Source organism: Orycteropus afer, unplaced genomic scaffold (genome assembly GCF_000298275.1).
Source record: "Orycteropus afer afer isolate SDZICR_OR568_19922 unplaced genomic scaffold, OryAfe1.0 scaffold00034, whole genome shotgun sequence".
Taxonomy (NCBI): Eukaryota; Metazoa; Chordata; class Mammalia; order Tubulidentata; family Orycteropodidae; genus Orycteropus; species Orycteropus afer.
Window position 1 is genome coordinate 16,513,662 of NW_006921621.1, and position 12,942 is coordinate 16,526,603.

Consider the following 12,942-nt stretch of genomic DNA (forward strand, 5'->3'; position numbering starts at 1 on the left):
TTTGTCTGGGGTTGTTTTGTGAAACTCTTGTAGGTAATAACTGCTTTGATCCCATGCTCTGTTCCATGGAGCACTGGCTGTAAGGCAGCTGCAAGTGGAAGGAAAGGAACTGTGGGACCAAGTGTCCCCATCCAGTTCAGTAGAAGAGTTGTACACTGAACGTACTAAATGCCACCGAATCATACACTTCAAGATCGTTAATTCTATGTTAACTAAATTTTAACTCTGTTTTAAAAGGAACAAATTTCTGTTTTAAGAGCATAGCCTAAATCCATTTCACATTTGATGTTTTAGCTGGAACGTCTAACTGGGAGTACAGCAGATGTCTACTTGGAATATATTCAGCGAAACTTACCTGAAGGGGTTGCCATGGAAGTCACAAAGGTATGACGAATTTCTGCCTGTTGTGAGGAAAAACATCTGTATTGTCCTTTTGACATGCCACAGCTTGGTTGTGGGTGAAGGGGGAGGGTCTGTGGCCGACTGGGAGGCAGAGTTGCTGTAGCAGTTGAGCATTTTCCCTCCCTGTGCAATGGTGTTAGGTCAGCAGAATCCTGCCACTGCCAGCTCAAGTCCTCCCCAGCCACCTCTGAAGTCTCTCTTTCTCAAAATGGTTGTCTAGACATGTTAAGTGGCAGTCCCTGGAGATCATAGAGGATCAAATAGATAATTTATATAAGTGCACTTGGTAAAGCATCAGGTTTCTTTGTTTCAAAGTCCTGCAAAAAAAAACAAGGGACAGAAAAGGAAAAGTAGAAGATTCGGGGCACAGGAGTCTAATTTATCCACAAAGAATTCAGTTAAGTCTCCATGATATTATAGTTGAGTATACTTATTTAATGTGTACTTTTTGTTTTTAGACAAAATTAGAAAAATTACCAGAACACATCAAGGAGCCGATCTGGGAAACTGTACCTGCAGAAAAGGAAGAAAGCAAGTCATAAGGCCTCAGGGAGGCCCAGATGTGTGTGTTTAAATGGAGATTGCTTCCAGATGAGATGACTTTAAGTCCACCTAACTGCTCTGCTGAGCCCATGTACTCTGATCAGCTGAGAGCAGTAGAACTTTAATGACAGATTGGGCTGTAGTAGACTAACTATGTTACCTGGTTTCTTTATACATGTCATTATTTCAGATTTTGTTTTAACACATGTGAGCAACTTATTTTGACTACTGTAAGTCAAAAAAATCAAATTTTTCTATCAGTTCATTCATCTGAAAGTGAGTGAGTACAGTATTCCTCACACAATTTGTTTGTTTTATGTTCCTGGAAGGAAGCTTTGGTTAATTCGATCAGTTTATTTTAAACTTTTTTTACTTTAGTGGCAGACTAGCATATGCTAATTTGGAAGTGTTGACCTCTAATTTTACCTCATTTAAGCATTAAATTCTTTTTGTGTGTGTGTGTGTGATTTGGATGAAAGTTTTCAGAGCAAATTCACTTTCCATACAGCAGTTTACACACACTTTGTCTCATGACATTGACTACAATTTACCCCAATGCAACAGCTCCCCTCCCACTTCTTCCCGATAGTTACCTCTTCCCTGTGTCCATCCTTCCATGCACTCCTGCCCCCTGAGTTGTCTCCCTGTGCATATACAGTCCTTCTTTCTCCCATGATTGTTCTCTCCTAGGAGTGTATCTACCTCAGGTAAATGTTAACTCATATGCCTGTCTTTTGTTTGGCTGGAAGCCACAGGTGTGGGTTCAATTCCAGACCTGAAGGGCAGCTAAGGGCCATAGTCTCAGTGGTTCCACCAGGCTCTATCAGACCAGCAAACCTGGTGTGTCCCACCCTGCTTTTTTTTTTCCCCAAATGATTTTGAGATATGTTCCACATTGTTCTCCCTCTCTATCTAGGATCTCCTACATAGATCCCCCTCTGAGTGGTTGACAGTGGGAGCCGGGCACCATCTAGTTCTTCTGGTCTCATAGTCATATAGGCTGCAGATCTCATGGTGTACCAGTTGCTAGGACTAATTGTTTCCATGAATCTTTGGTTTTCTTCATTCTTTGCTGTGAACGGAGAGAGACCCATCATTGCATCTAGATGGCTACTTGTAGGCTTTTAAGATCCCAGTTGCTACTTGCCAAAGTAGGAGTTAGAACAATGTTTTCTGTAGTATGTTATGCCGATTGAGCTTGATGTCCCCTGTGACTATGGTCCCAAGCCCACCAGTTCAACTGCTTGCTCCTCTGGGTAGCTGGCTGTGACCAAGAAGTGACTACAACCTTGTCCCTTGTCAGCTCTATTATGCACCTGGGAATTCTTACAGAACATACAAATATACTTGTAGAACCATTGTCTACCAACCCTATACATGGTCTTTGGTACACTCCCCGCTGTACAGACATACCTAATAGTTCAGCCTGTCCACTCATCTGTCCACTTGTATACTCATGTTTGCCTGCACTGACAACACAGTACTGTATGTGCAAAAGGGTTCACCTTTGTTGTCTGCACCTCCCATATACCTCTCTCTGTCTTCCTCTTCCTCAGTGCCACCATGTTGATCACTCACATTTGGTACATTGCCCTTCTCTTCACCCAAATCAGTATTTATCTCTATAGATCTAACAATGTTCCCTCCCTTCCCTTCCCACCCCTGGTAACCAGCAGAAAATTTCCTTCCATATATAAACCTTTCCTTGACTCCTTCTGTGATTGACTTATTTCACTCAGCATAATGTCCTCCAAGTTCATTCACATTATGCAGTGTTTTGCAGATTCTGCATTATTCTTTAGGGTTGCATAGTCTTCCATTATGTGTGTGAACTATAGTTTGGTTATCCATTCCTCAGTTGATGGACACCTAGGTTGTTTCCATCTTTTAGCTATTGTAAATAGTGTTGCTATGAACACGGATGTGCATAAAGCATTAAATTCTTGAAAGTGAGTAGACTCTGTGACAGATCAGGCACATTTGTGACATGCACTGAACTCTTCTTCTAGCCCAGACCTTTATAGGACTGTCTGTGAAGGGTCACTGTGATGGAATTTTAGCTCTCAAGAAATGACTACTTACATCATTTCATTCATCCTTTGCTTTATTCATTCAACAAGGTTTTGTTGTGTACTTTGTACCCAGCACTGTAGTAAATACCAACACCTGAATAGAAGTAATGGCTTTTGAAAATTGTGCAAGGCACACAGATAAATATTTTTCCTGTTTAGTTCCACATTGATAAAAGCCTTTTCTTTTGGTTAATGGTACTCTTTTTGCTTGCAGACATCTGCTATTCCATGAAATTAAAGTATAGTTAAAGCACTCAAAGAAAAAAGATTACAAACAGCTGAAACGGTTGGTGTATCTACCCCAAGGGAGTTATTCTGTTACTCTTTACAATAAAATCAGGTCCAGGTCTTTTGTGATTTCCTTCACATCTTTGGGGTAGTTATGACTTCTCTGTTTTTCCCCCTGTGACTGAATTGCCTGTTCTCTTCTCAGCCTACTATCAAATGTCAGTGCTTTGAATGCATACTGCTTATGAATAAGATTTACATTACTGTCATTAACATGACAAGAATTGCAGCTCTGTGCCCCATGACCTCATGCCCTGCATAGCTTAGTTGTTGAAGGCCTTATTCACAAATGCCCAAAGGAGAAATCCTGAAGATAAGCCTTAAAGAACTAGTGACTGCTCTGATCAGGATCACAATGGAAGGTCCTAGATGGAGTGGGAGAAAAATGAACAAATTTCAGAATCATAAAACTTATAGACTCCTCAGACTTGCTAGTCTGATGGAGACTGATGGAGCCCCTGAGACCATGGCCCTCAGATACTCTTCAAATCATACCTGGAGATCACCCTTCAGCCACATAATGTTGCTGTTGTTATTAGGTGCTGTCGAATCAGCTCCGACTCGTAGCAACCCTACGTACAGTAGAACAAAACACTGCCTGGTTCTGCACCAGCCTCACAGTCTTTGCTATGCCTGAGGCCATCGTTGCAGCCACTGTGTCAACCAATCTCAGCCACATAACGGGTAGGCCTATGAAGTAAACAGTAACACCCATCAGGAACGCACTCAGAGCAGTCAGTCATACAAGACTAATAGGACAGCATTTGCCCACAAACTTTGTTCAGAAGGCAGGAAACAGGGATGAATGGAAATGGGGAACTCAGGGAGGAAATGGGAAGAGTGCTTTTTCCATTAAGGGGGTTCTGACTAATGTCATGAAACAAAATGTCTAAATTGTTGAATAGGAAACTAATTCGTAAAATTTCATCCAGATTGCAATAAAATGTTAAAGGAAAAAGACTTAATAGGTGAACAGATCAGCCTAGCCGCATGGAGATCTCAAAGGAACCAGCAAACAGGCTGAAGAGACAAGAACCTTCCTCCAGAGCCAGCCTTCCCCTAGAGCTGCCACCCTGAAGTTGGACTTCTAGCCTCCTAAACTGTGAGAAGTTAAATTCCTGTTTGTAAAAGAAAAAAAAAGTCAGCGACACAGAGGTGATTCTTGACTGCAGCCACCAAGCCCGCTGCTGTGGGTTCAGTAAAAAGTTTGCCTGTGCTGAGGGGATGTAGGTGGATTTCCTCACCTACAACAGGAGGTAGATGCACATTTTGCTGTAAACTTCCCTGTACAAGTCTTTAAATCTAGAATAATCGGCCCAAACTATATTAAGAGAGGAGAGCTGACTTCTGGTTACATTTATTTTAGGGCTAAATTTTGCACCACTTTTTTGAATGTCTCTTTCACTGGGTTATAAATGTAAGAAAAGCAGAAAGCATGCCTGTTTTCATCCATCTTCTAAGCTAAAACATTTGACACCATGGCAGGCATTCTACACTCATCCAGTAAATATTAGATGAATCACAAAAAAAAAAAGTCAATGAAAACTGAAATAAGCAGTGTAATGGTAGCTTTGTTTACCAAAGCAGCAATTCATAACACATTTTTATTTTTAAAAATAATTTTTAAGAGAGCTGCTACATTGTAGGGAATTGCAGTTAATGTCATGAGCAAAATGTGTATGAACAGCAATATGGAAAATGAATTTGTAAACTCTCATCCAAATGACAATAGGAAAAAAAAAATTCTTTAAAGACCCAGACCTGAGCTGTTTTGGTGGGGTTTTTTTTAGATAGTATATCACTGTAGGAGCTCTGGTAGCATAGTGCCTAAGGCACTTGACTGCTAACCAGAAGGCTGGTAGTTCAAACCCCCAGCCACTCCTTGGAAGGAAGGTTGGGCAATCTACTTCCCTAGTGATACCGCCTCGGCCCCGAAGGAGGGGTTGGTATGAGTCGTGTCCAACTCCATGGCACTAACAACAACAACAGTATATCACTGTATTATAAGAGGTTGGTTGATAGTCTCTAGTAACACGTCCATGTGAGCACCTTTAAAGGTGGGCATCTGCCATAGTAAAAAAAAAAAAAAAAAAAACCTGCTATCCAACTATTGTGCACATTAACTATGTACATCTGGCAGTAGCAAATGCCAAGGTGAGAGTAATGCTGTTTTGAGACTAAAAATAGCTTGTAGACAAGATTATTTAGCTGATTACTTCAAATTATATACTAAAATCTTATTTTAAGATCAATATGCAAGTAAACTGCCCAGGACAAAACTAGCATTGTTTCCTTGACAAAAGTATTAGGCATATTTAAAGCCTACTCCTTGATGTAAGGGAGCTCTGGTAGTATAGTGCCTAAGGCATTTGACTGCTAACCAGAAGGCTGGCGGTTCAAACCTACCAGCCACTCCTCGGAAGGAAGGTTGGACAATCTTCTTCCGTAGTGATATGTGCGGTAGCCTTGGAAACCCAAGGAGGGGTCACTATGAGTTGGGGCCAACTCGATGGCAAAACAACAGTCTTGATGTAAGCAAAGTCATTTCTGTATTCTGATGTCTGAGATAGTTTTTAAAATAATGGTTTCAATGAAATGCATATCCTGAAAATTAGAATTAATGCATAGTAGGGGCTAGAGGTGTTAAGAGTGGACCTGACTAGAAAAAACCAGAGTACAGGTAGGAAGTGAAGATAGTATTTATTGAGGAAAATCCTTCAGTTCACTGCTTTTCAAAACACCTTATTTTCATCTCCCAATACTAAAGGACACCTTTTAAGAAGTAAAACAATTGTCCATCAGATTAAATGTTTCAAGATATCACTGCCCTGGTCATTCCCATAGCAAATCAGTACACCCACTCCTTGCTCATTGACATGGTTAGATTACAAAGACTAGGTCTTTATGTGATAATCACCGTTAAGAGAAAATGGAGGATGATTACATAACTGCCAAACCACTGAGAACCACAGCCCAGCCAAGTTGACATAAAAGGTTAACCACCACAGCCAGTGTTACTCTCACCTCAGCATTTGCCACTGCCAGATAGACATAGTTAATGTGCGGAAAGTTGGATAGTAGATTTTTTTACTATGGTAAATGCAAAATGACAGATAATGGAAGTGAGGAATAAGTGTACAGAATTGTTGATTTCTCTGACCTGAAGTATATTTTCATATAAAGTAAAATATCTTTTTAAATGCCTATGTCTTAACGATGCCATTTGTACAGTTGATATCCTCATTTCTGTCCATTCGTGTTCTATCCCTTTTACAGTGTTGGTTATAGGTAAGTATTTGATATGGCTGTGTAACACTTTAGAGTGACTGGTATGCTTACAAAGAGAATTACATATATATTCCTTTGACCATTGAAACATCATGATAAATGTATAAAGCAATTATTTTAAACAAGTAGATTTTTTCTTTATTTTAAATTCTTACTGTGATTTGGGTGAAAGTTTGCAGAGCAAATTCATTTTCCATACAGCATTTCATACACATTTTGTTTCATGACATTGACTGCAGTTCCCCACAATGTAACAGCTCTCTTCTCATTTCTTCTCTGTAGTTACCTCTTCCCTGTGTCTGTCTTTCCTATGCATTCCTGCCCTCCAAGCTGTCACCCTGTGCAAACACTGCTCTTCTGTTCTCCCACAATTGGCAGCTCTAAGGAATGTATCTACCTGATGTAAATGTTTACCCTAGACCAGGAGGCTGTCGTTTGAACAGAACAAGGGGCAACTGCATGGTTTAAAATCAGGAAGGGAGTGTGGCAGGGTTATATCCTTTTACTATACTTATTCAATCTGTATGCTGAACAAATAATCTGAAAAGCTAGCCTGTATGAAGAAGACCGTGGCATCAAGATTGGAGGAAGACTCGTTAACCTGTGATACACAGATGACACAGCTTTGCTTGCTGAAAGAGAGGATGACTTAAAGCATTTACTGATGAAGATTAAAGACTACAGTCTGCAGTATGGATTACACCCAACATAAAAAAAAAAAAAACACCTGTTGCTGAGTCAAATCCGACTCATAGTGACCCCTCCTTGGGTTTCCGAGGCGTATCTCTACTGAAGTAGATTGCGCTGTCTTCCTCCCAAAGAGTGGCTGGTGGGTTTGAACCACCAGCCTTCTGGTTAGCAATAAAATGCCTTAGGCGCTATGCCACCAGAGCTCCCGTGTCAATATGAAAATCTGCACAACTGGACCAATAAGCAGCATCATGATACAATGGAGAAAAGATTGAAGTTGCCAAAGATTTCATATTACTTGGTTCCACAACACCAATGGAAACAGCAGTCGAGACATCAGACAACATATTACACTGGGCAAATCTGCTGCAAAAGACCTCTTTAAAGTGGTGAAGAGCAAAGATGTCTCCTTAAAAACTAAGGTGTGCCTAACCCAAGCCATGGTATTTTCATTTACCTCATATGCATGTAAGAGCTGGACAGTGAACAAGGAAGACCAAAGAATTGATGCTTTGAGTTGTGATGTTGGTGAAAAATACTGAAAGTACCGTGGACTGCCAAAAGAACTAATGTTCTGGTTACCTAGTGCCACTCTGACAAGAATATACCACAAATGGGATGGCCTTAACAAACAGGAGTTTATTATCTTACAGTTTGGACGCTTTAAGTCCAAGTTCAAAGTGCCAGGTTCTAGGGGCTGGGTGAAAGCCCCTCCGCCTTGGGGTTCAGCTCTGCTTCCTGCTCCCGGACCACTGAAGCGAGAGGTGTTTCTTCACTGAGACAGCTGCTGGCTGCTGAGGCTGAGAAGCCCAAGGTTGACAAGTAAAAAGGCACAGTCATGATGTTACCAAACCACACAGCAGGCCATTAATTTAAGTCCATTTTAAGTCCCAAGGTTGGCAGAGCATGGCAGGCTGCTGAATGATGGCATGGCTCCATGCAAGGTCCATGTGTGCCATAGGCTAGAGACCATTCCCCAAGGCTTCTGCTTATATACAGGAAGCAGACCACATTCAATGGGGGAGCTACACAGCTGCTCACGGTAGATTCCACCATGGAGTTGATTACCAGTCTCATCATGGGGAATACTACATCCCACTGCCCAGCCACTCAACCAAGCCCAGCCAAATTGACACACAAACATAACCATCACAACTAACAAATCTGTCCTGGATGAAATGCAGCTGGAATGTTCCTTGGAAGTGAGAATGGCCACACTTCATCTGACCTACTTTGGTTATGTTGTCAGAAGGGACTATTCCTTGGAGAAGGATAGATCATGCTTGGCAAAGTGAAGGATCAATGAAAAAGGGGAAGACCCTCAACGAGATGGAGTGACACAGTGGCTGCAATGATGGGCTCAGATATAGCAAGGATGTGAGGGTGGCACAGGACGGGGCAGTGTTTCCGTTCTGTTGTATATAAGGTCCCTCTGAGTTGGAAGGTGACTTGACGGCACCTAACAACATCAACAATAACAACAATATGCCTATCTAATGTTTGGCTGGAAGCCACGGGAGTGAGTTCAGTTCCAGACCTGAAGGGTAACTAGGGGCCATAGTTTCAGGGGTCTCACTAAGCTCTATCAGATCCGTAAACCTGGTCTTTTATTTAATGATTGAGTTTTCCACATTGTTCTCCCACTCTATCCAGGATCTCCTGCACTGATCCCTTTGCAAGTGGTTGACAGTAGTAGCTGGGCACCATCTAGTTCTTCTGGTCTCATGGTCATACAGGCTGAGGATTGCATCATCTACTAGTCCCTTGGACTAATTGTTCCCATGTGTCTTTGGTTTGGCTTTCTTCATTCTTCTTTGCTCCGGATAAGCAGAGACCCATTAGTGCATCTAAATGCAGCTTATGAGCTTTTAAGACCCCAGTTGTTACTCACCAAAGTAGGATATGGAACTGTTTTTGTGTAGCATGTTATGCCAGTTGAACTTGATGTCCCCTGTGACCATCGTCCCCAAGCCCACAGGTCCAACTACTTGCTTCCTCAGGGTGGTTGGCTTAAATAAGTAGATAGTTTCTTAAATGTCTACTTGTCAGCAAGCATTTTTTTCCTACATGATATTATAAAATTGTTTTTAGCTTTACTACATTAATGAATAGCATAGTGGAGCAAGCATGGATTTTGGAATCAGATGGGCCTGAGTCAGATAAGAGCTGAAACCCACTAACTGCTATAAACTTGGGCAAGATACTAACCCATGTCAGGACCTTAGGGTACTCAGTAAAATGTGGAAAATAATTCTTAGTTATTAAAGTTGGAGTATTAGACTGGATAACATAAGCTTAGACATGAGTGTAATATTGTTTAAAAAACAGCTGGAAAGGACCTCCTCTTATTTTTAAGGTGGGGATAATACTTACCTTAGAATATGGTCATGAAGTTTAATTTAGATAAGAAAACATATAATGTGCTTATTATAATACCCATACATACATTAGTTATCCACTATGCTAACCGTTTTACATAGACAGTCTCATTTACAGATAATTAATCTTTATAGGCAATCTACTTCTGTAGTGATACTGCCTCGGAAACCCAAGGAGGGGGTCACTGTGAGTTGGATCTGACTCAACAGCAGTGAGCTTTTTTTGATTTGAATCTTTATAAACTCAGTCAAGTAGTTACTATTAATCCCATTTTACAGAAGGGAAAACCAAGGCTTAGAAGTTTATGAATTGTCTACTCACACACCTTTTTAGTTAACAGATGGGACTGAAGCCAAAAAAAAAAAAAAAATGCAAAATTGATTTACCAGAGTCCTGGTTAGTGACAGAGACAGTCCTAGAACCTAATTTTTACAGAGGCTATGAGATGCTCAAACATCCACATATTAAATGCAGATTGGTCAAGCCTATATTTCAGATTTATTTATTCTTTCACATTAGCAAAATATATTCAGTTTTCCTGAAGCTTAGAAGTAAGGAGTTTGACTAAGGAAGAAAAGGAGTAGGAGATGGAAATGCATAGGAATAAAGGCAAGAAGCAGAATGCACAGTGCGGTCGTGATGGACCCACTGCTGACACTTGTCAACTCAAGATTTCACAAGGCAGGGCCTACTGTGTTACAAAAACGCTGGCATACAGCTGATTCATAAGAGACCTTCTGGCCAGGGCACAGTAGAAACTGGTTTGTCTCTGAGGCTACCTCAAGTATTTCTTTGCTTCTGGAGCCAGGTTTATGTCTGACTGCCTGGTTCTGCAGGGTTCTCTTTGCTAATCCCTGCTCAATTACTAACCCTGCCCTCTTTAAATCTGTATTATTGTTATTCACAGCAAGCTATCATTCACTCTTATGGACTCCTAATCCTCTTTAAAAAGATATATTTATACTTCAACAGCTCAGCAGTATTTATAGGGCAGGTCATGGGCAAGTGACCCACATGAAAAGCCAGTCAAATTCTAGATTCTTCAGCCAGTGGCTAAATCAAGTTGGATTTTGTTCATACAGTTTACTAACTTGAGCACAGGGTACTGTTTTGCAATCCCTCCCCAAAGTTAAATACCAATAGCAAGAGACAGGGAGACCACCACCTTCTAACCAAGCCAGCCGAGATAATGCTGTTACAGAGCCACAGCTGCTGATGGGCATGTGTTTTCTTCAGATTTTCTGAGATGCGGGGATGGTTGACAATGATTGGGCAAGATGATCTCCAAGACCTCTTCCAGTCTAAAATCTCAGTATCTTTTAACTTCACCAAATATCTGCTAACCAGACTGTTACGGTTACCTAGTGCCACTCTGACAAGAATATCTACCACAAATGGAATGGCCATAACAAACAGGAGTGTATTCTTACAATTTGGAGGCTTTAAGTCTGAGTTCAAAGTGCTATGCTCTAGGAGCTGGGTGAAAGTCCCTCAACCTCGGGCTTCAGTTCTGCCTCCTGCTCCCGGCCCACTGAAGCTAGAGTCTTTTCTTCACTCAACTTCTGTCTGCTGAGGCTGACAAGCCCAAGGTTGACAAGTAAAAAGGCACAGTCCCGATGTTACCAAACCACACGGCAGGCCGTTAATTCAAGTCCATTGAAAATCCCAAGGTCAGCAGAGCATGGCAGGCTGCTGAACAATGACACAGCTACATGCAGGAGCATGCCATAAGCTAGAGACCATTCCCAAAGCTGTTTCTTATATACAGAAAGTAGACCACATCCCTAAGGCATAAGCTGCTCACAGTAGATTCCAGCATGGAATTATTACCAGTCTCGTCATGGGGATTACTACATCCAGCTGCCCAGCCACTCAGCCAGGCCTAGCCAAGTTGACACACAAACATAACTACCACACAGACACTCAAAGGAGTCAAGATGAGTTGTCTTGTAAAATTAGGGAGAAATCTCCTGCATTTATCTGTGTGCCAAATGCTTTGGTCAACTCAACAGTATTTGAATCCTTCCTGTGTGCCAAACACTGCTCTAAACCGGTTGCCATTGAATTTACTCTGACTCATGTGACCCCATGTGTGTCCTAAGTAGAACTGTGCTCTGTAGGGTTTATTGGGCTGATTTTTCAGAAGTAGATTGCCAAACCTTTCTTCTGAGGTGCCTTTGGTGGACTTGAGCCTCTAACCCTTCAGGCGTCCAAAACCATAATTGTTGGTACCAGCTCAATATTCCAGTTACCTATTAGGGGCTCTGGTAGCATAGTGGCTAAAGCACTTGACTGCTAACCAGAAGGCTGGTGGTTCAAACCCACCAGCCAGTCCTCGGAAGGCAGGTTGGGCAATCCTACTTCCATAGTGATACTGCCTCGGAAACCCAAAGAGGGGTCGCTATGAGTCGGGGCTGACTCGACGGCACATAACAACAACAACAACATTAAGAAAAAACAAAAACAAAACTCACTGCCATTGAGTCGAATCCTACTCATAGTAACCCCTCCTTGGGTTTCCGAAGCAGTATCTCTATGGAAGCAGATTGCCCAGTCTTCCTTCTGTGGAGTGGCTGGTGGGTTTGAACCACCAGCCTTCTGGTTAGCAGTCAAATGCCTTACGTACTATGCCACCAGAGTTACATGTTGCTACCTTAAAAAACACCTAAAACATCCCCATTGCCATCAAATGGATTCCAACTCATGGCAACCCAATAGGACAGAGTAAAACTGCCCGCATAGGGTTTTCAAGGTTTTGGGTTAATCTTTACGGAAGCAGACTGCCACGTTTTTCTCCTATTGTAGATAGACACTGGTAAGTTTGAACTGCTAACCTTTTGTTTAGCAGCTGAGTGCTTAACCACTGTGCCACCAGGCCTCCTTACCTAAAACTTAGTGGCTTAAAATAATGAGATTTATTTTGTACTCAAATCTGTAGTTTGAACTCGGCCAAGACAGTGTCTGCTACATTTAGTACCAGCTGGATTGGCTGAAAGGCTGAGGCTGGATTAATCTGAAGGTTCATTCATGTAGCTGTCAGCTGAGAATTTAACTGGGCTGTTAGCTGGAACCCACACGTGTGGCCTGGGCTTCCTTACCACATGGTGGCTGGGTTCCAGAGGCAAGCAGAAAAAGCCAGGTAGAAACTATTACCTTTTTTAAAACATTAAGGTGAAATTTATATAACATAAAATTAACAATTCAGTGGCATATGGTACATTCAGTGTTATACAACCATCACCTCTGTTGTTGTTGTTATGTGCCGTCGAGTCGGACCCAA

General features: G+C 41.7%; 1 protein-coding gene across 1 annotated transcript in view; it reads left to right on the forward strand.

Moving 5' to 3' along the window:
* Nucleotides 1-944, forward strand: part of MRPS10 (mitochondrial ribosomal protein S10) — a 9,548-nt gene extending 8,604 nt beyond the window's left edge. Inside the window, exons 6-7 of the mRNA XM_007936248.1 lie at nt 295-384; nt 861-944. Coding sequence (XP_007934439.1) covers nt 295-384; nt 861-944 — 174 coding nt within the window. The remainder of the gene's footprint in view (nt 1-294; nt 385-860) is intronic.
* The last annotated feature ends 11,998 nt before the right edge of the window (nt 945-12,942 follow it).